Here is a 25745-nt window from a genome sequence, read left to right on the forward strand (position 1 = left end):
GGCATCCTTGACTGTGCGATATGAAAGAGAGAGAGAGAGAGAGAGAGAGAGAGAGAGAGAGAGAGTGTGTGTGTGTGTGTGTGTGTGTGTGTGTGTGTGTGTGTGTGTGTCCTTGGAGGTGGCTACTTAACTTGAACTTAACTCGATGACAGTTTTTTACTCGTTGCATCTCTCCATCTGTTCATCTTCTCCTAAGCATTCCCCTATCGGGCATTCCCTTATTGGACAATGCTAACAAGCAATACCTTCAACGTTGAAAATATAAGGACTGATCAAAGGGGTAAAGGAATGAAGGAACACTGGCTGACAATTAAACTTCAGATGAACATCCTTTAGCTTTTATCTTACATTTGTCCCCAAGTGGCATCAATAAAGAAGCAAGCAAGAAAGAGGCAGCCAAACATGACCATGTGACAGTTTGAAGAGAGGACAGTCATCAGAATGAGGAGGAATTCTGAACTTTACAAATTACAGTACCACTCCATGGGATCACGAGTCACGACACATATTCAATTAGAATATGTACCTTACACAATTTGCAGCCTTCAGCTATCAGTTCTAGAAAGATACGGATGTAAAGGTGGCGGCCTGAAGCGCCTTGACAGACCTATAACACGACGATGTACTGACTGAGCCTGAAAATTCAAGATGCCTGGGCACAATAACAGCAGTACGTGTTATCACTGAGACCTTCCCTTAGATTAAAATTGAATAATAGGTATATGTATTTTCAGAGTCTTACCCAAAGAATCACAAAAGGCATGGTCTATCTGAGGCTTCATATCAGTTTTTCTGGATGCTTCAAACCTTTGCATTGCTGCAGTCATACATGAAATCTATATCAGTCCACAGCTTTCCAATTAACTTTAAAAACCAAAAAACATTTTTAAAAACTAAGCAGAGCACGGTATTGAAGGAACAGCTTTAAGTAGCACTCACTTTGACAGCTCCCCACGGTCGCCCCAATCGCACTCTTTTTAATACCTATGACCTGCAGAGCAATGCTTGGCAAGCTCAATCTTGGTGATAATTCTGCAAAGCAACTGAATGGGCATGCTGCTGCAATCACTCTTTTTTTTTTTTAAATGCGAATGCGATTAGATTCGCCTCACGGCAGATGAGAACAGTCCCTCTTTGCAGGAGGCTGGCAGCTAGAACACATGCACCCTTGCTCATAACCAAGAGCTTTAACCAGCTGGGCTATACCCCCAACCTCTGCAATCGCTCTTAGAACAAGTAAATGGTACTTTACTGAGCAACCTGTGCAAATTTATTCCTTGTAACTAACAGCAAGAGGCGTGCATGAGAAGAAGACTTACAGGCTTCTTCAAATTCTTAGCTATTGTGGTTGTATATGTGGCTGGGATGTTCTCCTTTCCACCTGGTGACCTCGCAAACTTTGATGTTGATTCCTTTCCAACTACGCCAGCAGATGACCCACCTTTGACAGTGAAAGGTCCTGGTTTTATAACAGGTCTAGTACTCCGAGCTTTCTGAAGATTTTCAGACAGCGCATCAGCACATTTTTAACCAGTTCAATGAACATAGTAAAATGATAACCAAGATATTAAGTGCAGAACACCTTCATTTGCGTGCTAGGAAGGTTCTCCTTGAGTTTCTTCTCGTTGGGAGCCTTTCCCTTCTGTTTAACTTTTGGTGGCCTCTTCCTTTTACACCCTGAATCTTCTGAGACATCAGAGCTTTCGTCTTCGGTGTCATCATCTTCCTCTTCTTCATATGATGACTCATCATCGTCTCGAAGCAAGTGTGTCGATCCTTCCTGTACAGCAATGGGCTACGAGAACATGAGGGTAAATTGCTGCTCACATTAGAATATACGTTTTGGTGAGCCAGCTCAAATCCTACTCATCGTTCTGGTGCTTCTTTTTTTAAAGAAAATAACTTACGTCCAACAGGTTTTATCCTCTTTTGCCTGCAAACTGATCTAACACTTGGAACTATGGTCATCAAGGAGAAGGGTCCAGTGTGATCAAGTTCCGTTCAGTCACTGTCAAGGAGCGGGGGGGGGCGGGGTGGGGGCGCGCCCGGCTCGGGGGCGGCGGCCGCGCGCGCTGGTGTTGTGTATCTCGGTTGAAAAAGAACGTTATTGGCTTGCAATGAACTGAAATTCGTATATGAAACGGCTCGAAAACTTCCTCCTAGGTAAGCAGTATAGATCCAAAGTCTATTTTAAAGGGAGCGAAGAAGGTTTCTTAGGAAATGAGATACATTATTCCACCCGCATGCGTTGCTATGGATCGTCCTAGTATTGAGCGAGCTACGCCTTATGAGTAAAGCTGCTGCAATTTCTGGCCATCCGCATCTTTCGATACTCTGGTAACTGTATGTGTATGATGGTTACACCTTGAATACCCCTATCTTCCTCTTTCTGGAATCTGAAGGTAACTATTCTCCTAGACTCGTTACTCCATACGTAAAAGATTAAAAATTCTAGAGTTTCGATTTCCATATGATGAAAGGTCAATGTCTAGCATTCCGAGAGAGTTGTAAAATGCTAGCCTCTAGATTATTAAAACAATTTCTGATTTCATGCAGGTACTTGAGCAGCTGTAACCATGGCTGGACTTTCCCACCGAATGCAAGATACTATATATATTGGCTCCGTGTGGTTAGGCTGTCGTCCGTCTTCAAACACGGCCGCTCTACAGGGAACAAAATTGGGGCACAGCTGTAATCTAATGCCCCCAAGGGTTGATAATTTGACTCTTTAGAAACACGTCTTACGGACACCAGAAGCACGTATAGACTACGACGTCGCTATGTAAATGCATACGTATTCATGACTTACATGTGATCGGCTACGGGAACAAATGAGATAGCTGCATAGCATCTCAAAAATCCAAAAAAAAATTTAAACTTATACCGATAGAAGCCAGCTTGACAGAATCTCGAAAGCTGAGCTAATAGATAAGGATTTTAGACTTCATGATCCCATATATAGCTGCTCTGGATCTCTATAGCAATATTTGCACATCAAGCGCTAATCTTTAGGCGAAAGCCGAACTAAAAGACAAGGATCGTAGACTTAATGATCTAACACGTAGTTGCTCTGAATCTCTGTAGCAACATTTGCGAATCAAATGCTGGTTTCGCTATCCCATTTGACAATTAGCAAACACCTCAACTTGCTAGGCACAATGAAATTTGGACAGATTTTGAAAACTCTTACGTTGATCGGCTCAGGTTGCTCAATTTGTTTGAGCGTAGATACTTCATTGTCCGTGGATACTAATGCTGCTTCAATCGCATTCCCTGCGTTTACTTCTGAAGCCACGTCTAACAGGCATTGAAAAGCAACAGAATCTCCAGGTGCAGCATTGACGATTTCATCTTCGGAGTCGCCGACATCTTTGGAATTTTCTAATGTGTCAAGGGATCTTCTTTTCACCCGTGTATCTTTAGAGAGAGATTCACTGATAGCTCTCTGAAGCTGCACAGCTTCTGCACGTTCCTGTTACAGCAAGCCAAACCTTCACACTTCAGCTCATTAGAACATCTAACAACGAGCACATGATGTTTAGACGGGAGAGAGAAATCTATGGAAATGCTGGATGAGATTGAAGCACCGAACGCTCTGTCAAACCCTAGCAGCAAGATGCAACAAGCGACTTGATACAACCTAGGCAGCCAGATGCAAGAAACGGAATCAGAAAGCAAACCTTTGCATTTGCTCGCTCCTGCCACGAAAAAAGAGCCCAAACAAACGGCGTAAGGGATGTGATGGTTGAGAGGAAAGACAGAGAGAAAAGAAGAAGGAGAAGGAGAGAAGAAGAAGAAGAAGAAGAAGAGAGGGAGGAGAGAGGAAGACTGCAAACCTGAGCGCAGGACGACTTCTTCAAGGCGAGGCTTCTCCTGCCTGTGGTGTCTGTCTTCCTGTTAATGTTGTTGTTGATGTTCTCGTGGTCGAGCTTCTTGGCGGTGGCGATGGCAGAGCGAGAGAAGTCGTCGTCGTGGTCGTCATCTGAGAAGGCATCTCTGTAAGAACGGACGGAGGAACGGGCTTGTCGCTGAGGTCTGGAGGAGGATCCCATGGGGTGAGATGAGAGAAGGCATGGCAGAGGGGGAGAGAAGCACCATCTGAAGCAAAGGAAAAGAAAGAGAGAGAGAGAGAGAGAGAGGAAGGGGGGGCTTCCTTTCAAACCTGGTGGCGCCAAAATTTCTCGTCACAGTGAAAATGCGGATGCACAAGGGTCTCTGTCTAGGTTAAGTGCCACTAGTGTCATCGTAATGGACATGACACTTCCCATCTATCATGATTCACAATGCACAAATCCACCTCATCTAAAGTGACCTTACAAATGGCCCCATACAAGCACTTCAAGGTTCTAAGATTCTCACATAAGGCATAGTCTAATCTAATATATCTTTAGGGCAATGTAATTAGCGACATTCTTTTGACCTTTAGCAACATATACTTACATGCAAAATGCGCAAGTAAAAACCATCTGTAGGTTGAAATGCATCGTCTTTGCTTTCTATGTTTGCATACAAGAGAGCTACATTGAGATCCTTTCTAGTTGGATCACCTAGCAATTGACCTTAAACAAAACTTCTCACTTTCTAGTTGTATCACTTTCTACCTAGCCTTCTTGCTTTTCCCTTTGGGGCTTGCTCATTTTGCATGCTTCCAACTTTTTATGCTTGCTAGCTTTGTTAGGGCATTATGTTTTGCTTACACACATTTCATTACGTTGATCAACAATTTATTTAGTAGTGCATAAGAGATCTCAAAGATTTTGATGAGCTACTTTGGATTGTAGTGCTACGGTTGTTTCAACTATGTACATGTAGTCTAGATTGCAACCTATGCACTTACTTTCATGACATGTTTTGTCACCTTAGTTCTTTTTGTTCATTAATGCAAAGACACAGCTATCTATTGTATTATTGATTTAGTTGTGGTTAAGGGAGGCCTTGAACCTCTAGAGCGGCTCCTGAGCCTATAACTTGCCAAGACCTACCAAATTCAAAATTTAAGAAAATCTTCAATCATCGCTCTCTTTTATCCTAATATCTCTCTCTCTCTCTCTCTCTCTCTCTCTCTCTCTCTCTCTCTCTCTCTCTCTCTCTCTCTCTCTCTCTCTCTCTCTCTCTCTCTCTCTCTCTCTCTCTCTCTCTCTCTCTCAGAGGAGCTTTGCTTGGCACCAATAAGCAGAATGAGTGGGTCCATCTCTACCATTGTCGTTGCAAGTATCAAGCACACAATCAAGCAATGACAAGGTACAATGGGGCCATTACATATGGAGGCTTAAGAATGATTGTTAGGTAAATGTGCCAAAAAACAATTGGATATATAGTTTGACCACACTTACTGATCAACAAGAATTCTCATGGATTCCAATGATAGATGATTTTGGCACATAGTAGGTTAAACTTGGTTGTCAAACAACACACCTTCTATTGTAGCAGCTACTAGTGGTCCCCATGTTAAACTTGAAGTAAAATGAAGGGATGGGCTTCTCAATCTCAGCTTTGATACCAATCGAAGGAAGTGATTCCTAAGTGGAAGCCTGCGAGTGGAAGTAAGAGCTATGGTAGAAAGAGCAAGAGACACAAGATGTGGGAACTCTAACAATCACAATGTGTGACCAGTCTTCCGTTATTCAAATGTCACTGAAAGAATAAAGAATGAAGTGATAGTGGTGGGAGTCTACCACCTGCAGTGTTGTACAGGTGTGTGGGTACTATCAGTTTAACTAATACATGGGTGGCTAGGCACATGTGCCTTTATCCCTAACAATAAAAAAATCTATTAAAAACATTATTAAGATTTTAATATATTTATTTCAATAATTGTTCTAGTTCGTGTATGGACTCTGCTGGAAGGTCAAAATAAACCACCAAGTCCACCCACAACTAACGTTAGGGCCTTCCTACAGATCCACCTGGGGCTTGCAAGGGATAGGCTAGTCCTAGAATGCCCAATGAATTACGACCAAAGCCCCCCCTAGCTCCTTGGTGCCTTCTAGCATATGATAAGTCCCTACAAAGAAACCTCTCATGTTTGTTACTAGTCCTAGCAATACAAAGTAGTAAATTCGACTCCCTTGATCCAAAGCTAGCACAACTATCCTTGTGGGAGGCCTAGTTCACTCAATCATTGGTTTAACATGTATTTAAGTATTCACCTTTTTGAAGATCACAAGCATTTATTTCAAACTATCTTTCCATGCAACGAGAAAGTGCATAAGTGCCTGTATAGGTCCCGAGATTACAAACATAGGTTCTAGTCTCGAGTCATGAATTTTGGATATCTTAATCACATTAGTCCCATCTAAGCAACAATGATGCCTTGGTTTGAGTATCAAGGTTTATTCCTAGATGATCAATCCCTATATTTTTTGCTCTAGCAAGGTATTTATTAATATCTATCCTAGTAACATTGGTTTAATTTCTCCCTTAATTCCTTTTGGAAGTGGCTAGATTATAAATTCAATATCTTCAATCCCATCACCAATAAGAAAAAAAATGAATTATCTAAACTCATAAATTTTTAAAGTAAGAAAACAACTGATTAATTTTAGGACTAGGTGTAAGAACTATGGTGCCATCATGGGAGGATAATTCTAATCAAATTTCCTAATGTTTGGTCCTTTTGTTTAGTGTCCTATGTATCCATAAGAATCTTAGACTACCTAGTAGCTTACATCACTTAACAAAATTTTATTCTAACCATATTTTTAACAAGATCACTACAAAAAGACCAAGGAATAACTTGGACTTGGGAGGAATAGGGGTGGCGCTCTCATGTGCTACCTTGCATCCAACTTCCAAACTTCTCTACTTAGGGCTCATATTTGTCAAGACTTCCTTGGTTCCTTCTTCTCCAGTCTTTGTTGAGGACTTGAGCCTTGAGCTTAAAGGTTGTTACATTCTCTTCCCCTTAGAGAAATTGAGATGTCCTCATCTCAAGAAAAACTAGGGATATTGTTTATTTAGGGCTTCCTTGTCAATCCACGTGCTATGCTCTTCAAGATAATCCTTCCACTAGATGAGACACTTCCTCTAACTTTTACTCTTAAGGATTGTCTCCTTTACATTAAGGATTTTCTTAAGTTGAAGCTTAAGGACTTCTTGACCCCATTTTATGGTATTTACGAATGCATAAATTGTCTTTTCCATTACAATTTGTTGATCATCTAATACACGATTGGGATTGGGTACATAAGTTTTTAGTAGACTAATATGGAAAACATTATGGATCTTTAAGTGCTTGAGAAGTAGTAACTTGTAGGCATCGATCCCTAGGCACTTTTGGATCTTGTAGGATCCACAATATCTTAGGCTTAGTGTCTTGAATTCACCTAATGATAGTGGGTTCTTCTTTGGATGGACATGAAGAAACACTATGTCTCCCTCTTTGAAAATTTGCTCTTGTCTTCCAAGGAAAGCATAGACTTTTTGAAAATGCTTGGTAACTTAGATATCCTATCTTATGGCTTTAACTTGCTTGTTCATTTCCTCCAACATCTTCTTGAAGGCTTCTATCCTTAGTGTCAGATTGGAGAAGTTGAGTGGAGTAAGATAGTCTTGTCCATACAATGCCTAGAATGGAGTCATCTTAATGCTTTGGTGATAAGAGCCATTGTAGGCAAAATCCACTAAGATAGATAGTGTAGCGCCGCTGCTTAGGTTATCTACAACAATATACCCTTGGAGTATCCTCTATGGCGACCTGATTGACTTGGTCTATTTGGCTATTAGTTTGTGGGTGATATGCCACACTAATACATAGCTGCATTATGAAGTCTAAAGATTTCCTTGATAAATAACCTTGCAATGTCAAAAGCCTTATAGTTTGTCTCGATTGGAATAAGGTGAGCAACCTTTGTTAACATGTCTATGATCACCATGATAGAGTTGTATCCTCCTTCAATTGAAGGCAATCCTACAATGAAATCCATGCTAATTAATTCCCGCTTTATATGAGAATGGAAGCTCATTTACCTAAGCACTCTTTGAATCTCAAAAAGTCATGCATGGTCCATATTTGTTGTAGCTTTTCTTCTTCTTCTTCACCTTAATGTCTTGGAGAACTCTAAATCCAAAACAAGATAGAAATATATATATATATTTTGAAGAAGTGTTTATATATATATATATATATATATATATATATATATATATATATATATATATATATGTATGTATGTATGTATGTATGTATGTATGTATGTATGTATGTATGTATGTATGTATGAAAAGTATGAATATGTATGTTTACAGCAATGAGAGCACACTTTTATAAAAAGACATTGGGAGTTGGATGAGAGTTGTATTAGCTTTGGAGGAGGAGGAGTGGGTATGATTCAAAGTAGATGCTCAATGTGGATGCATTGCATGTTGCTATGGGTGTACTAAGTAGTATAGGTGGATGCACAGATGCATGCATATCACACCAATGAGTCACCAAAGTATTCTACTCAACTTTTCACTTCCTACTATCCACTTGTCCGATAAGTTGAATCTAGGTAGTGGAGAAGGAGAAAGGGCTATTGGTGTGCATTGGTATGAGAGGCACCTACATGTGTTAATGTACTTATGGATGCAAAGTATGTGCAATGTGTGTGTGTGTGTGTGTGTGTGTGTGTGTAGGGTATGTGTGAGTGGATGGATTACGCAAGGGAGTGGGATACACAATGTTATGTATGTGTGATACTATGTGGGGTGAGTGCACTATGTGTGAGTGGGATGTGTTGGGGGTTAAGGCGCCTCTGCCTAGCCACCCGTGTATTACTACACTGACAGTCACCGCCACTGCACACTAGAGGTGGCGGATGCCCATCACCGTCACTTTATTCTTTATTCTTTTAGTGACAGTTTGAATAAAGGAAGGCTGGTCACACATTGTGACTATTGGAGTTCCCATTTCTAGTCTCTCCCTTTCTTGCTCTTGCTCTCCTACCATAGCTCTCGAGTCCAACCTTCGATCCGTCACTCCCTTTCAACTGGTATCTGAGCTTTGCTTTCCGACTCTTGAACTTGGTTCATGGCATTCTTAGCATCCCATCAACTCCCTACTTGCATTGGGTCTCCTTCCTGGCAGCCATATCCGACTCCTTCGAGCTCCCGTCACTCCCCGGCTTCTCGAGCACCTTCCGGGCATTGTTGGGCACCTTCAGGGCATTACATCAGAGGTATTTGATTATTTTCTTCAGGGTTTACTTCAGTTCTCAAGTCTCACATGCTGTAAACATGATTAGGGTAGCCACCATTGAAGCTCCCTTGTTTCATATCTCACTTGCCTTTGAATAAGACTTGCTGGTGCTTGTTTGAGGCCTTCCTTGGCTTTAACCGGACCCCTCCTAAGCTTGGCCACCATTTTTTGCAGCCCCAAGATCAGCATTTACAGTTGGTGGAATCACGCAGCCCTCCCATATGTGTCTTTAGCATTGACAGTCTGCACAGCAGCTCTCCCTCTCCATTGGCACTTGGAAAGGCTCCATTTCAGGCATATGAACATGCTTTGATGCTTGGTTTTGATGGTTGATGTGTTGGCATAGCATTTGGACTGATTTAACACTGTTTTGGGACTGTCATAACAGCCCATAGGCAGTTTATGACAGTGTTACACTGACATTTGATGCTACAGCTTGTTTGGCATTGTCATTTGATGCCCGGTTGGTCCCGTTTGATGCCCGGATGCTAGGGGAATGTATGCCTATTGTTTGGAAACCATTTGGAGCTGATTTTGGTGCTGAAATTCTCAGTTTTGAACAGTAAATCACTATTGTACACAGTTGGGCTGAAGTCATTTTACTCATGTATACTTATGCCTATGCTTTTCAGGCTATGTTTCGGGCATATATGGTGATGTATTGACACTTGGGGCTCGACATAGAGCTTGGTTTTGATTCAGAATCGTTGGTTGAGCTTGAGCTCACTTTGCAAAATATTTGGATGCTCCATCTTGGATGTACTTATGGCATGTATGTTGCTTATGTATGACCGGTCTTGACATGCTTAGCCTATGCCATTACTACATGCTAGTTACATTGTTTGGAGCCTATTGCTACTGGAGCTCCTTGACCTTGGATTCTCGGAGCTTACTTGAGCTATTTATTGGCTTGCCAGAGTTGTATATTGGGATGTACTTGATGTCCTCATGCTTATGGATGCTACATACGGATGCTCTACCACCTACATGTCCAGGATGTACTATTGATGTATTATCTTGGACTTATGTCATTGGCACTGTGTCTTGCCTTGGGTTGAGCTCTTGAGCTTGTACATATGGCTTTTGTACAAGTGGGAGCATTCTTGAATGCTTATTAGACATTGAGCAGGTGGTACTTTTATGCATTGAGCTGTTACATGCTATTGAGCAGTTACAGACGCTTGAGACTTTGGGACTTCTTACCTTTTGGGATGATACATCATATGTCTTGGTTCACTATATGCTTATGAGCTAAGTCTCAGTTTCGGATCTGTATCTTTGTGAACTGACACCTACTTGTGTCAAGTTTTGGTAGTGGCAGGAACACTTTGCCCCGTTGCTTGGGGGGTGTGCCTACTCACTGGCAGATGTTTGTATGACATACTTGGATGATGTTGGATTCATGCTTATCGACTGTTATATGCTTATGCTATGCCCGCATGATGCCGGCTTTGGTCTTGGCAGCATCTGATTGCCTTGGGATCCGATTTTGGCACTATTAGCTCTCTTTTACTGAAATCTTAAATTTATTACAGCAAGCAGACTGACATGGATTTTTCATGCTGAAACACTCTAAAATGATGTACTTTCACTAGTACTTGGTGGGCAGCAGCTTTGGTTCCACCTTCTTCGCCATTTTTTCTTGATTTTGGTGATTTTTTTATCATTTTCTACAGTAAACAGCAAGCAGTTTTGAACCGCCGTCTACAGTCTTCCAGCTTGCATTATGGTGAGTCGTCCACTGATCATGCTATTTTCAACATCACTAAGCTTGATGGTACGAATTAGTCTTATTGGAAGAGCCAGATTTGGCAGCTGTTGGTGTAGAAATCGCAGATCAAACCTTTGAGGTTAAGCGGGCATCCGCCTACAACTATGCCAGATGCGGAATGGCTTGAGCTTGATGAGTTATGCAAGTCCACTATTGTATTGTCTCTCACAAAACAGGATCACTATAATGTCTTTGAGGAAGAATAGAGTTCATGGAAATTGTGGGAAAAGATAAAAAATCTCTATGATAAGAAAAGTCCAGCGAGTCAGATGTATTGGCTGACGCAGCTTATGGATCTGCGCATGAAGGAGAATGTGATTATGTCTGCTCACTTGAGCCAGTTCCATGCTATACTCAAGAACTTGACTTCGCAGGACATCACTTTTGCAGAGGATATCACTCCTCTTTTCTTGCTTGGTACTCTTAATGAGTCATGGGATGTATTCCGCACTACATTATGTGCCTCTATTGCTACCTTGAAATTATATGGTGTTGAGAGTGCTCTTCTGCAGGAAGAGGTTAACCGTAAGAATTTGGATGCCTCTCGTGTGTCTCATGCTATGACAGTTAGAGGCAGGAATGATGGATATCGAAAGCATGGCAATGGTAGTGGCTGTGGACGGGATTCTCAGAAATCTCAGTCCAAGTCTCGTGGAAAGTCAGGTAGCAAATCCCGTGGCAGGAATGCTGATGTTACTTGTCACCATTGTGGAAAAAAGGGCCATATTAGGCCACAATGCCATGAATTGCGCAATGAAAGGTGCAAAGATAAGGGGAAAGACAAAGTGCAGGATAAGTCTTTTGATCGTAGCATAGTACCTGCAAAGTCTAGTGTTAAAATTAAAGAGATCAATGTTATGCAGCTTGAGAATGTTGATGATGATGATTATATCCTAGCAGCTTCTTCTAGTGCTTCGCAGATGACAGAGATACACTCTATGTATGCACAGTGTTGGCTCTTGGACTCAGGTGCGTCCTTTCATGTGACACCTTGCCGAAAGTGGTTTCATTCATACCATAATGTTTCAGGTTCTGTGCGCTTGGGTGATGACAGCTCTCTTGATATTGTGGGCATTGGTGATGTTAGGCTACAGTTTCCTTCTGGCAGCTGTTTTGTTATGCAGGATGTACGTCATGTACCTGCTTTGACACGCAGTCTCATGTCAGTTGGACAGCTTGATGACGCAGGATATCATGTATGTTTTGGAGACTCTGCATGGAAGATCACTCTTGGCAGACTTGTGATTGCGAGAGGTGCCAAGGCTGGCAGTCTCTACCCCTTGATTGTATCAGCTTCTTCCCTTGATCATGTTTTGTCTGTGGGTTCTATCCCACATATATCTCTTTGGCATGCCCGTTTGGGCCATATGTCTTTGAAGGGAATGAAAATACTTTCTGGTTTGCAGTACTTACCGCCCCTTGATTATGCATGTTTTGATTCATGTGAGCATTGTTTTTATGGTAGGCAGACTAGGTCTACGCATAAGAAGTCTGGTAGGCCACGCATGAGTGAGCCCTTGGCATTGGTACATTCGGATGTCTGTGGGCCCATGCCTTGTCAGTCTATGGGTGGTGCAAAGTACATACCAGTCTGGGTATAGGCTAAAATGTCTAAGGACAGATAATGGGGATGAGTATGTCTCACGTGCTTTTGAGCAGTTATGTGATGAGAGGGGTATTAAGTGTTAGTTGACCGCCCCCTACACCCCCCCCAAGAATGGTTTAACTGAGCGGATGAATAGAACCATCTAGGAGCGTGTACGCAGTATGCTTAGCCATGCAGGCCTACCACAGAGCTTTTGGGCTGAGGCAGTTAGTACAGCTGCGCATGTCATAAACAGATCACCCTCTAGTGGTTTGGATTTCCAAGTTCCAAAGGAGGTATGGACTGGAAAACCTCCCTCTTATGCGCATCTCCGTGTCTTTGGATGTGAGGCATTTTGCCATGTGCCCAGGGACAAGAGAAGTAAGCTAGCTCCCAAGAGTGTCAAATGCATTTTCCTCGGTTATGGGGATGCAGGTGAGATGGGTTACCGTCTTTGGGATCCACAGGCACGGAAAGTCATCCGCAGTCATGATATAGTCTTCCATGAAGACAAAATGCATAGGCAGCCTGAGAGAGTTGTTGAGATCTGCATGGTCATATTTCAGGAGGAGCCGAGAGCTCCCGCACAGCCAGTTGGACAGCCTACAGCTGTAGCAGATGCTCATGGTCAGGGTGTTGGACAGGTAGCTGGGCAGGTAGCAGAGCCTACCGTGAGACGGTCTACTAGAGACATACGTCCACTTGATAGATTTCAGCCCTCGATGCATTATGTCTTGGTTATAGATGCAGGAGAGCCTTTCACCTATGATGAGGCTATGCGCAAGGGTGACAGTCACTCCTAGGAGAGGGCTATGCAGTATGAGATAGACTCCCTGTATAAGAATGACACTTGGGATTTGGTTTCCTTGCCTTCGGGCAAGAAGGCTTTGCCATGCAAGTGGGTGTACAATCTAAAAAGTACCCCTGGACATCCCAAGCCGGCATACAAGGCTAGATTGGTAGCAAAGGGTTTTAAGCAGGAGCACAGTGTGGACTTTGACGATGTCTTTTCTCCTGTGGTTAAGATGACCACCCTGCACTTAGTCTTGGCTTTGGTTGCTCAGCTTGACTTGGATTTATACCAGATGAATGTCAAGACGGCTTTCTTACATGGGGACTTGCACATGATGAGATTTATATGGAGCACCCTAAGGGCTTTGCAGAACCTGGCAGGCAGTACCTAGTGTGCAAATTGAAGAAAAGTCTTTATGGCTTGAAATAGGCACCTAGGGAGTGGTATCATAAGTTTGATGCCTTTATGCAGTCACAGGGCTACAGCCAGAGTGCTATGGATTCGTGTCTTTACACGAAGAAAGCCGGTGATGGTTCTTTATTGATTTTGGTACTCTATGTGGATGATATGCTGATATAGCAGGGAAAGCTCATGATGAGCTAGATGCTCTTAAGGCTCAGCTCAAGAAGAGCCTTGAGATGAAAGATCTAGGATAGGCCGCTCACATACTTGGTATGCGCATTAGACGCAACAAGCATCAGGGACTCCTCTACTTGTCACAGAGGGAGTACATTCATAAAGTCCTTGAGCGCTTCCGTATGCAGGACATAAAGCCTATTGGGTGTCCATTGCCTTCTTATGTGAAGGTATCACATCCTGATTTTTCACAGACAGATGAGCAGAGGGTCGAGATGGCCAAGATTCCCTATGCATCCGCAGTGGGTAGTCTTATGTATGCCATGATAGCCACTCGTCCAGATATTGCCTTTGCAGTTGGTGTTGTGGCACACTATATGGCTACACTTGGCAAGAAGCATTGGGATGCCGTGAAGGGTATCATGAGGTACCTGAAGGGCACTGCAGATATGTGCATATGCTATGGCAGCCAGGATACAGGAGTCATGGGGTACACTGACTCTGATTATGCAGGACATGCAGATAGTAGGAAGTCCACTTTCGGCTATGTATTCACCTATGTTGGAGGTGTTGTTTCTTGGATGTCCAGGGTGCAAAAATGCACAACCCTTTCTACTACAGAGGCCGAGTATGTTGCAGCCACTGAGGCTTGCAAGGAGGCCATTTGGTTGGGTTATTTAGTTGCTGACCTTGGTATTGATACTATCCCTACACTGCATTCGGATTCTATGAGTGCTATTCAGTTAGCCAAGAATCCTAGCCAAGAATCCGGTCTTCCATGCGAAGACAAAACACATTGAGGTGAGGTATCACTTCATACGTGGGGTTGTTGAGGACAAGTTTGTTGATCTTGTCAAAATCTCGACTGACCAGAATCCTATAGATCTGCTCACAAAAAGCCTCTTTACAGAGTGCTTTGCCTTCCTTAGGAGGTTGATGGGCGTGGGATGAGATGATGTCTTTCCTCATCCTGTTATACATGTGTACATGTTGTACTGTCTTTTTTCTTTTTCTTTTCACTCCTCACTGGGGCAGATTCGCCTTTAAGTGGGAGGTTGTTGGGGGTTAAGGCGCCTCTGCCTAGCCGCCTGTGTATTACTACACTGACAGTCACCGCCATTGCACACTGCAGGTGGCAGGCGCCTGTCACCGTCACTTTATTCTTTATTCTTTTAGTGACAGTTTGAATAAAGGAAGGCCCGGTCACACATTGTGACTATTGGAGTGTCCAAATTGCGAAAGGTTTGGCCATGACACAATGCATTGTTGATTGGCAATAAGGTTTCCCTACGCACATTAGTACAACTCACCATTCTATGGGAATAGGCCACCTAATTTCTTTAGATGAGGAGCCCCATTGGCCCTTCTAGCACCTAATGATGCAAAATCGACCGTCTCTAGGTTAGAGATCAATCCCACGGGCATACCCAGACTGCCTGGACCCTTCGTGACACATCCATCGAGTGACGCTCCCATCCACTACGTGGAAGAGCCCAATGACGAGGAGTCATATGTCAACCCTTACATCTCGTATGATGAAGAGGGTAATCCATTCCTCATGGACTATTGACCAGTGCCGGTGATGGCGTTAGGAAGGGGAAGAGGCAGAGGTTTTTCAAGGCCAACCCAAGACCTAGTGATGTGCTAGATTTGTGGTCACCCTGGTCACATATTGACACGATGCCCAGAAAAAGAACAGGCTAATAGGGAGAGAGTTGATCTCAAGTGTGCCCAGTGCGGTATCACCCATCTCTTCAAGGAATGTCCTAGACAAAAGCTGTCCTCGAGCTCAAGCAATGTACCATCAGTACCTTTGGGGCTATTTGGCATTGAGACATTCAACAACGAGGATACCCCCATCCCGTTGCATGTCATGACACGTGCACAAACGCGGCAGACCAACATATCACTACCTGGGCCTAGCAACCTAGACGCTGCCTCAATAGGGAAGAAGAGTTATAGGTGGAGAAAGAAGAAAATCGACGCTAAGATCACTCTCAAAACTGACGGAGAGACGATGCTAGTGAGTGGCATGAAGGTAACTGATGCTGAGACTGAAACCACCGCTCCGAAAATAGCAGAGAAAGGGAGTGCTAAGGAAGGGGAGTACCCCTGCTCGAAGTGCCAATTAATAGCGATTGAAAAGGTCAAGGAGTGTGTAAGGGAAGCCCAAGAGAACCTGAAGGATGTTGAGGCCATCATAGAAGACAGAACTGAGGACTTCTCTAGTGTGAGCACCCTAGTCTCACCCTCTCGACCAAGGTCAAGAGATGTGCCTATGCCATGGGTAGCACCACCCAGGAAAAGCTTAGGAGCCACGGGCCAGCAAAACACCCAAGGACAATGGCCTAGAAGTGTGGGAATGGAAGAGAGACATTTGATGAGTAACCTCCTCACGACATTAGTAACCACCCCAGTAACCCTGAGCCTAGGAGACCTGCTTAGGAAGCATCCGACGCTTTGGCCGGAAATGGAGCACTAGGTGGAGGAACCAACTGAGAAGATTGTTGCTGACCTGCATGAGCATGATGCAATCACACAGATACCGAGCTTGACGTTGCACTCAGTGCTTAAATCTTTGCATGTAAATGCTTTTTGGGAGATCACCGAGATGCACGCGATGTTACCTATCCTGGCCCTAGGAGACATGATGCGGAAAGGAATCGTAGACACAGGCGCAGGGGTTAGTGTCTTGAGCCACACTGTCTTGTAGGCTTGGGGAAACCCTTCCATCGTCGAGACTGCTAGGTTCAATGTCAGGCTAGCAAATGGAATGAAGGTAAGGCTGTTTGGAGTTTTAAAGAATTGGCCAATGAAGATTGCAGGTGTCCAGTTCTCTACACACTTCATTGTTATGAAGGGAGTGGACTATGAATCCTGCTAGACCGACCCTGGATGAGGAATGCACGAGTCATCGAGGACTGGGACAATGGTCTAATCTACTTAGGGAATCGAAAGGAAGTAGTAAGGGTGGAGATGGATACCTGGAAGACAACACTTGTTGATCTAGATGCCATCTTAGCCATATTCAGGGGCGACACGTAACCAACCACATCGTATGGGCCACTGACCAAGTATATCCCCTGCCCTGAGGATGAGAGAGATTGGATGCCAACCATCGATCTCCCATTCTCAGATGATGAGGAGGAGTATAAGCAAGCCGTACAAGCCATGTGCACACCAGATGAGGAATACTCAGTACTACTCAGCATGATGGCAAGGAGTGCATGTGGTCAGCCCAAACCTGTCACTTTCCATGTCCCAAATAATAAGCTAGAACTCTAGAAGACCCTAGAGTATTTGACATGCAAATTGGAGGGCAATCCTTTCGCTAATCTCTTGCCCCTCAGAGACCTCTTGGGTGAGTACAAGTGGAAGTGTACCAAAGTTCACGACCTGAACTTGCTATACAATTGGGCTCTAGTAACCGATGAGAAAGAGGCTAGAAAGGAGGACCCAGGAGACAACGAGCAGCCAGAGAGTGATGGTTTTGACAATGAATATGAGGATTATTCCTCCATCAGTGAGGAGAGCAAGGAGGAAATGGATACCGTGGAGTACGATATTGATGGAAGGGTGATAGAGCAGATAAGACCAGACTCCAGGCCTCGAGAAAGGAATGCATATGACATCAAGAGAGGAGTTATGAGATTGGATTGCGATCACTCTTGGTTGGAATGCATAGGGGCAGTGGATTATGAGCAGGCTAGAATTGCCCGACCACTAGTGGTACCTTTGTTTAGGACAAATGCACCTACTGAAATACGACCACCCGGGGAGACTCCTTTCTCCAGTGAGGGCTGCAAGTTCAACTTGGAGTCTGAAGTCAATATGGAAAGCGACCCTGAAATACCCATGCCATCCAAAACCAAAAGCACCAAGGGGGACTTTCTGGTCCACCTAAGGCGCAATCGGCTAAAGGAGGAAAGAAAGAAATGAACAAAAGAGTCAGCTGCCGCAGAACGACGGAAGAAACCGCAGGACCTACCCAAACGCTTCACTAAGTTCAAGAAGGGTGACAGAGTGGTGGTCTTGCTAGGAGCAAAGAGGCAGGGACAGACCAGCGAGCTTATTGAAGGACCCGCCAAGGTCAAGGAAGTCAACCTAGCAGGGGAAGGTGAGAAGCCTCGACCTGTATTCATAGCACACGACCTGACCAAGGATGAGGAGGCTAGCCTTATACCTTTTAGAGTGTGTGCCATCAGTAGGGCGGGTAATGTCGAACTTGAAACAATGGAAGGCGAGGGCATAGGCTTTTTCAATGTAGTCGCATGAAGAAGTACTACCCTCCCACACATCCTTTACATGAGCCCCCTATGATAGAGGCTCCTATCAATGTCTGCGTCACAACCATCACCAAGATAGAGGATGATGAGGAAGTTGTTGCTCCGGCTTACTTACAAATCACGGCCACAGCCCAAAAGACACATTCTTTTGATGCTTTGATTGATGAGGGAGTTGACTTCCATATCCTAACCCATGCTCATTGGACCCTCATTGGTCAACCCCATTTGCAGCCCATTAACGCTAAACTTAGCCCATTTGGGGGCGAATCCTATGCACTCCTTGGAAAGTGCCAAATCATTGTCTCTATTGAGTCTGAAAGTTTGCAAATCATCTTCTATGTGTTGCCCAACACGAAGGAGGCAGACAAGGCATTGCTGCTAAGGCACACTTTCAAAAAGAAAACCCATTGTTATGTCGATTACGACCTGCAGCGTATCCACCTTGCCATAGGAAATGTGCGCATCGTGACAACTTTCAGCAAGGGCAGTGCAAGTCCCTCCAAGACTGCCACTCCACCAATAGAGAAGACCATGCCTAAGGCTAAGGAGGGGGGTCGTGATGTGTCACACCCCACTCAGCCCACAAAACACCACCCCACCAAACCCACTCCTAAGGTTAAGCAACCTACATTTCAATGGATACCTAAACATCAAGGCAAGCCTTCCCACAATAAGCAAACGTGACCCCGCAGACCTAGGAACTCTCATGCAAAGCCTAGAAAGCAGTCTAGACACCAAAGCCGTACACACGCCCTTAAGCCGCGATGGGTCCCCATAACCCTATTATGTGCCCAAGGATACTATGAGGGTAACAACTGGATCTGGGTGCCTAAGACATCGGTCCTTAAGAACAAACCCCTTACATAGCTTGCGGCCACACCTGCTTCAAGCAGTGTGTTCACTAAACAACCAGCCATACCTAAGACCCAAGCTATCAAATCTATGACAACCACAAAGGCCGAAACCCCAAAACCTAAGCCCATCTATCAGCCAAAGCCGCAACCCGTTGGCTCTAAACTAGCCATTACTGATGCCATAGCAAAGTCTCTAGAGACTCAACCGATCAGTCCAGTGCAGCCTGAACCCACTATGTCTCTCGAAATCTCACAAACCCATCAACTTACGTAGCAGCTAGATGTCCCACAATCATCTAATGCGACTAACTCTTGCATGCTCAAAGCAGCTCACGATGAAGGTTGCACGGCCACAGGACACACAACTAATCTTCCAAGCAGCGGGTGCTCATCCCAAGGAGCAATCTAGTAGAACATCATTGCTAATGCATCCATCTAGTTTTGTTCCACCACAACCACCAGCAAGTCTTAGGCCTTCATATGAGCGACACTCATTTCTTGCTATGGCCAAGGACCTTGCTGCCAATTCAGGCGATGACTTGGTTACTTGCATTAAAATGCTGGACAACACATTCACGACCTTCGCCCGAAGTTATGAGTGGCTAGACCTTGGCCTTCTTGATGAGCCACTTGCTTCTAAAGTCCGTGTTTTACCATGCACCCGGAAAGAGTATGAGCTCATGACCATCGAATTCCCCAAGGTTGCAACTGAGCCTATCGCTAGCGGTGAAGTCTCAAAGGAGCAAGCAATCATCGGTAGGATGTTGACCTCATACCGAAAGCCTGCCGGCTCTGCACCAATAATGGGAGCGAAAAGGTTGCCAAATTATGACGCATGCCGAGTAGAGATGCACAATCAAGGCTGCGGAATATGACCCCATGTACGTAGCTCCTACTTCTTTTAGGGTTATGGCCATCCTGTGTAACAAATTACTTGACAACCATTTATTGGCCCATCCTTACATCGACCAAGTCCTTACAGAAGAAGAGCTACACGTTGCCTCAAATCTGCGATGTGCTACATGATGTCCTAACGTATATTACACAAGCATTCATTAGACCACATGAACTTGACGTCATGCCCAATTGGAATACAACCCAAATTTCTACCAGTGACTTTGTCAAATTAAAAACACCACGCTGTGCTTTGACGCCCTTGCCTCATCCTATTCAATCCTAGGAAGGATTTTCATCTTTCCACGAGGGGGAGGGGGTAAGGTGATCAAGAAAACATAACACAAAGGAAAAGCATAATGAATAGTTGAACTATGCATGAAAACTTAAGAGCAAAGCTACTGGCTAGAATACACCCCACAATCCAAGTAGAATGAACATCATCACGGGGGTCGTCTCTTTGCAACAAACACTGCATGCCCCACACTGCACCCCTCATCATATGCGCTTGATAATCCGTTGTTTAATCCATGTTATGCAAATAATTCTGTCATGCCTTAGGGCCCAACCCTTGGTTCACATTTTTTAGGTTCCCCACCAATAGCCGTCATGGAGCACATAGTGCAGCTGGCTTGCAAGGAAGCTCTCCACCGTCGGAGGGAGCATAAGGCAATAATGCCTCCACCAGAATAGTACGTGCCTACTCTAAAGAGGTATGTGCTGAAAAGAGGCCCCAAGAGACACTGCCTAGGACACAGGCCAAAAACTCCCCACGCCAAGAGGATAAAGGCTCAAGGGAGCACATGAGGTGTAGCAACATCGGCTGTGCAGGCCCGTACCAGACGCTCGGGCACCAGGTGCTCGAGAGGAAAAGGCAGCTAGAAACAAGCGGGAATTTGATGAATTATTTAAAAGCATTCTTGAAACAATTGTGGCAGGGGACTATACCATTTGGGTCCCGGCCTATATCTTCCCTGCCCGACTTGATGGGAGCCCCTCACAGGCACAACCCCAGATGCCCGACCATCTGGACTCACCCCGCCTCATACAAATAGAATAGCCCCTATGTTGTATAAGTTGCTTAACAAAGGCCATCTTGCCACCATAACTTTTTGTTCTTAAGTGGTTAAAGGGGCAAGCTCCCCCCAACTGTACAAACCTCCCTTACTACTAATACATAGCATGTCTTTAACAAGTGCCGATGAGATGCATCGCAAGTCAACATTATAGGATTTAGATGAAGTAATATCTTCTTGCATTGCATCTGTTCATCATAATTGACACATGTGATTTGCATATACTCTCACAAAGCGTCAAGTGGATGCAGGACGGTCCAAGTCACCACAAGACCACCAACCCCACAAAGAACCATTACGGAGAAAGTGACAGAAATACCAAGAGCAAAGAGCCGTGTGCAATCAATAGTGGTGGTAAGCAAGGCATGGAAGCCCATGGAAAGTACATTGTACTCTTCAACCACTACGAGTAGCCACCAACTACCAAAGCTAAGGCACCAGTAAGCTCAATTATGCTACATCGTGTTGTCAAAATCACAAATGATGTCACAAGAAGCCTTCAAGTGTACTTCTCCTCAACATCGACAATGTTTCCCATCCCATCGAACCCTTGCTTCATCCAGCCATTGCTACGAGGAACTAGTCCAGCAGTCTCCTAACTATGTAATATCGAAGTATACATGTGTACTCACATAATATCTGCACCACCACAATATATACACAGTTTGGGTCCTCAAGTGTAGGATAATACTCACAGCTTGTTGAGAGTTCGACCTGTCTCCCAAACTAATCAAACTACATCTTGTGCACCATAAGAAGACTAGCACTAACCCCAAGGAGAGACCACATATAAAGCTTTTCAATTGCAGGAGACTCCAACGGAAGTACCATAAGCTCTTCATCAGCACTCCACTTTGAATTCTTATCCTTTATCATCTTGCAAGCCCACCAACGAATCGTCGCCCGCCCCAGAATCCCCCGAACATCAACACCTATGCCAACCCATGAATGCAACTCCCAACAAAAACCAGTCCTATCGCCAACTTCAACACTCCTATCACCAACCAAGCACACCAACAAAGTGCCACCAACCACCTTCATTCGCACCACCACTAAAACTTCTCCAACGCCCGCCATAGTAGTCCCTTGCACCCACATCTTTGGTGCATGCCAACGCTTGCTACCTAAGACGGTGAGTGCCATGGGAGTGGCACTCGTCTAGGAGGGGGGTAATGTTAACCCTCAAACAACAAGGTGGAAAAACCAAAAAATCTAAAGTAGAAGACAAGGCCAAGGAAAAAGTGAAACAGAAGACGAAGGCGCGCCAAGAAGAATCTAGAAACACAAGAAGTGCAGAAAAGTCCTAAATCAAGGAAAAAGGCGCACGAGAAAAAGCGTGAGTCTATCCTTTTGTAAAAAAGTGCAAGGCGCACCATGATTTATTTTAAGAGTGACAGGCTCTCACCCATGCAATTTGTAAAGGTGGTTGGGAGGTAGGAAGGAAGCTAGGAAGATAGAAGAACAATGGGACAAAGGGCCTAGGCAATGACCGGCCATGTAAAAAAGGGGATAAGGGGATGACTGTCCAAAAAGGATTTATGGTTTTGTATATAAGGCCATGCAAAAAAGGGGATAAGGGGATGACCACCCAAAAGGGATTTAGGGTTTTGTATATAAAGTTGAAAAGTGAATGAGAAGCTCATTCTTGTGTGTGGCAAAAAGCTTCTTCTTCTTCTTCTCTTCTTCTTGCCTTCTTGCTTGTGCTTGAGAGAGGGAGTGTGTGAGAGTGAGGGATCGAGGAGAAGAAGCTCCCTATCTCCTCTCTTCATCTTCTTCTCTCATCTCGTGCAGCTATGGAGGATGAAGCTTGTTGGAGAGGGATTGAGGTTGCTTGAGCTTGCCTCAAGGATCGTGGAGCTACCGGCATGCACGGGAGAGGAGGGTACTCGATCGGGCATCAAGGTAAGCTCACTACACCCCATAGGTAGGGAGGGTGTGTCGGCTATGTGAGAGGTAGCCATGGCCGCTTGGCTTGAAACGCTTGATCAATAAGCGGTCCGTAGGTCTCGGGGGTTGAGCTTGAAGCTGCCCTTCAGTTGTCATGCTAAAGAAATGTTGTGATAAATATATTGTACAACCAAGAGGAAAAATAGAAGTCCTATTGATTAAGGCTTAAAATGTAGGGGAGAAATGGAAGCCTTAGAAGGCTATATCGAGCCTTATAGTCTAAATTGAGCCTTGTAGGCTTATGTTGATGGAGTCCCGGCCCCCCTTTTGGTTACAAATATAATGATTAGGGTTGAGGGGGAGGGGGCCTTAATTAATTCACCCCTAGACTACAAACTGATAACACTTGCACAAAATTGAAATTGCACACAAGAGAAATAGAAGGAAATGTAAAAACTAGAGCATGACACAAATTCGGTGCAATCTCCCTCCATGCATTGGGAGGGCATGTATTTATTGATTTTAATGAATCTTGCGCCCAAAAAAGAATATTGTATCCATGCTTTATTCTCTTTTTGTGAAGGCTCCTCTTTTCATTATATTTAAATGATATCTAAAATTTATATACAATATCTCTGGACTAAATAATACTAATAATATCCAACCTTAGAAGTAGCAATAAAAATATCACGTGCTCCAAGCACACAAGTAGCACATTATAAAAATGTCAAAAATAATTATTGATGCTCTATCCAATGCTTCCCTTGGAAAATCACAATTTCCATAATTTTCTCAAATTCTTCAATCTAAATATTTGTCCACCAACAACAAAAAACACACCAATCCTCCTAATGTCTATTGCACAATATGACTAGTGCTACATGTTCACACATGCAACCGGCCATCTAACAAATTTATTGAAAATAAAAATCCACATAAAACATAAGAATAATAACTTTAAATTTAGTCAATAATAATCGTATAAACTTTATCATTGTTTCAATTTCCTTTTATACTTCTTCTTGTGCTTTGGTTGTCACTTCCTTGACTTTAGCTTCAGCCTTCTTCTTAGCTATAGCCACCTCTATTGCCATTCTAGCTTCACCAAGTGCATAAGCACTTTAGCAAGCGAGTCCTTCAAAACCACATTCTTTGCTTCCAATTTGCAACACCTTTGTTTGCGTATTCCTCTCATAGGCTCAAATCTCGAGTGCTTGGGTAGTGCTACCAAAACCAGGGAGAAAAAATTTCGGTATATCTCACTATTAGGGCAAGAGTTGAATCTAATCCTCACCCCTAGGCGCTACCCTCCTACCATGGGGATAGCTAATGAGGAAGATTAGAAAGAAACTCTTGTACACGAACAAAAATTTTCCCTTTATGTAAAAACCTCGAGGGGGCGGGGGGGGGGGGGGGGGTTTCTTTGGAACATTGGTAAAAGGAAATACTAAAACTGGTCAAGACTAGTCACGATAGGTGAATTGGATTAGTCAGCTAGATGAGGAGGTGCATGGGTAGAGAGGCCCCTTGATATTGTTAAAAGATACATCTCTTCTACGGTTAAACATTAGTAGTTTCTAGAGTGCAAGAATTCAACATTATCAATTTACATTCGGCACATAAGCAATAAAAAGCCAAGAATATCTATATAATGTTTACAACAATGCCATTAACCACCCTTATATCTATCTAAACTTTCATGTATGTTTTCTTTACCCAAAAACTACAAACAAAGTGAAATGTAAGCCCTTGTGATTGTTTTGTTTGGGTTTGAGTCAATACATTCAAATTTCTCCTAATGTGTTTTTAGGCTTGTTACAAAATATGTTTTCAAGATTATGTTTCCTATTTTGGCATTTTACTAGCCAAAGAAAAGGTGCAACAATTTAAAGCTAACTACCATCTTTTTAATTTGTCCTAGACATTTTGACATTGTTTCTCATCTGTTATGCATGTTTGGCCTTGTAAACTTGAACTTTAGTAAAGGCACAAAGCGTTTTGAGACACAACGCATGATATGTTTTCAAGATGGTCTCCCATTTTGGTCTTTTACTAGCCAGAGAGAAGGCACAACCATTTATAGCTAACTACCACCTTTTCCATTTGCCCCACTAGACATTTTGATGTGGTTTCTAATTTATTATATAGATTTAGCCTTACAAACTTGAGTTTCACTAAAGCTACCAAGGGTTTTGCTATATGAATAATGATTTGAAAATATGAAATTTTGCTTAGCTCACACTCGAAACAAGCAAGGATTGCATTGTTTTTGTAGATTTATGGTACTACTTATTCTGAGTAGTCTAAGTGTTCTCTTTTGTTTGCCTCTTAAGAGGCATGCATGGTGTCTTACAAACTTTGCTAGTTAAATAGTTTTACCACAAAATGGATTTTTTTGTATTTATTCATATGCATTAATATTCCTTAATTTTTTTAAAAAAAGTGTGACTATGTTGGAAGGCGATTACCACCTTCCATGCATGTACTTTAGGCATTTCACTTATCCATTCATCTTTCTAAGACTTGGTGTTTGAGTTCTTAAGGATCTCTTCGTTTGCTTCCTATTAACAAATCTTGGTAGTGTGCATTTGCTTTTCCACTTGTTTATATTCCTATTAGATATACAATTGAACTTATAGTTTGACCTTGTATACAATGCCATTTCTAACTCACAAATTATCCCAAATATAACAGTTAAGTCAAATTCATTGGGGGCGCATGATAGTCAAACGATCCCATATTGTCATGAAGGATAGATAACATGGCTGTATTTTTAGATATACATTCTTGATTAGAATTTAAATCCCTTGTGGTTCAACAAGTGATTTGCAATGGTTTTTTCCAA

The 25745-nt window shown here is 43.4% G+C and overlaps 1 protein-coding gene across 3 annotated transcripts; it reads right to left on the reverse strand.

Moving 5' to 3' along the window:
• Positions 1–304: 304 nt before the first annotated feature.
• On the reverse strand, positions 305–4164 carry LOC148015305 (uncharacterized). 3 transcript variants are annotated; one of them, XM_087665871.1, is made up of 8 exons: positions 3837–4164; positions 3681–3698; positions 3191–3472; positions 1583–1780; positions 1320–1493; positions 940–991; positions 743–817; positions 305–652 (listed from the first exon to the last, which is right to left on the reverse strand). In XM_087665871.1, exons 1-8 carry the CDS (start codon positions 4050–4052, stop codon positions 546–548), a joined length of 1122 nt encoding a protein of 373 aa, XP_087521997.1. In that variant the 5' UTR covers positions 4053–4164; the 3' UTR covers positions 305–545. The 3 variants fall into 3 exon arrangements, with proteins under 3 accessions (XP_087521997.1, XP_087521996.1, XP_087521998.1); XM_087665870.1 differs by having other exon boundaries at positions 1583–1795; XM_087665872.1 differs by lacking the exon at positions 3681–3698 and having other exon boundaries at positions 1583–1795; positions 3837–4163.
• Between the last annotated feature and the right edge of the window lie 21581 nt (positions 4165–25745).

The sequence above is a fragment of the Lygodium microphyllum genome, chromosome 24 (assembly GCF_053477565.2).
Source record: "Lygodium microphyllum isolate KBCC chromosome 24, Lygodium_microphyllum_v1.1.10, whole genome shotgun sequence".
Classification (NCBI taxonomy): Eukaryota; Viridiplantae; Streptophyta; class Polypodiopsida; order Schizaeales; family Lygodiaceae; genus Lygodium; species Lygodium microphyllum.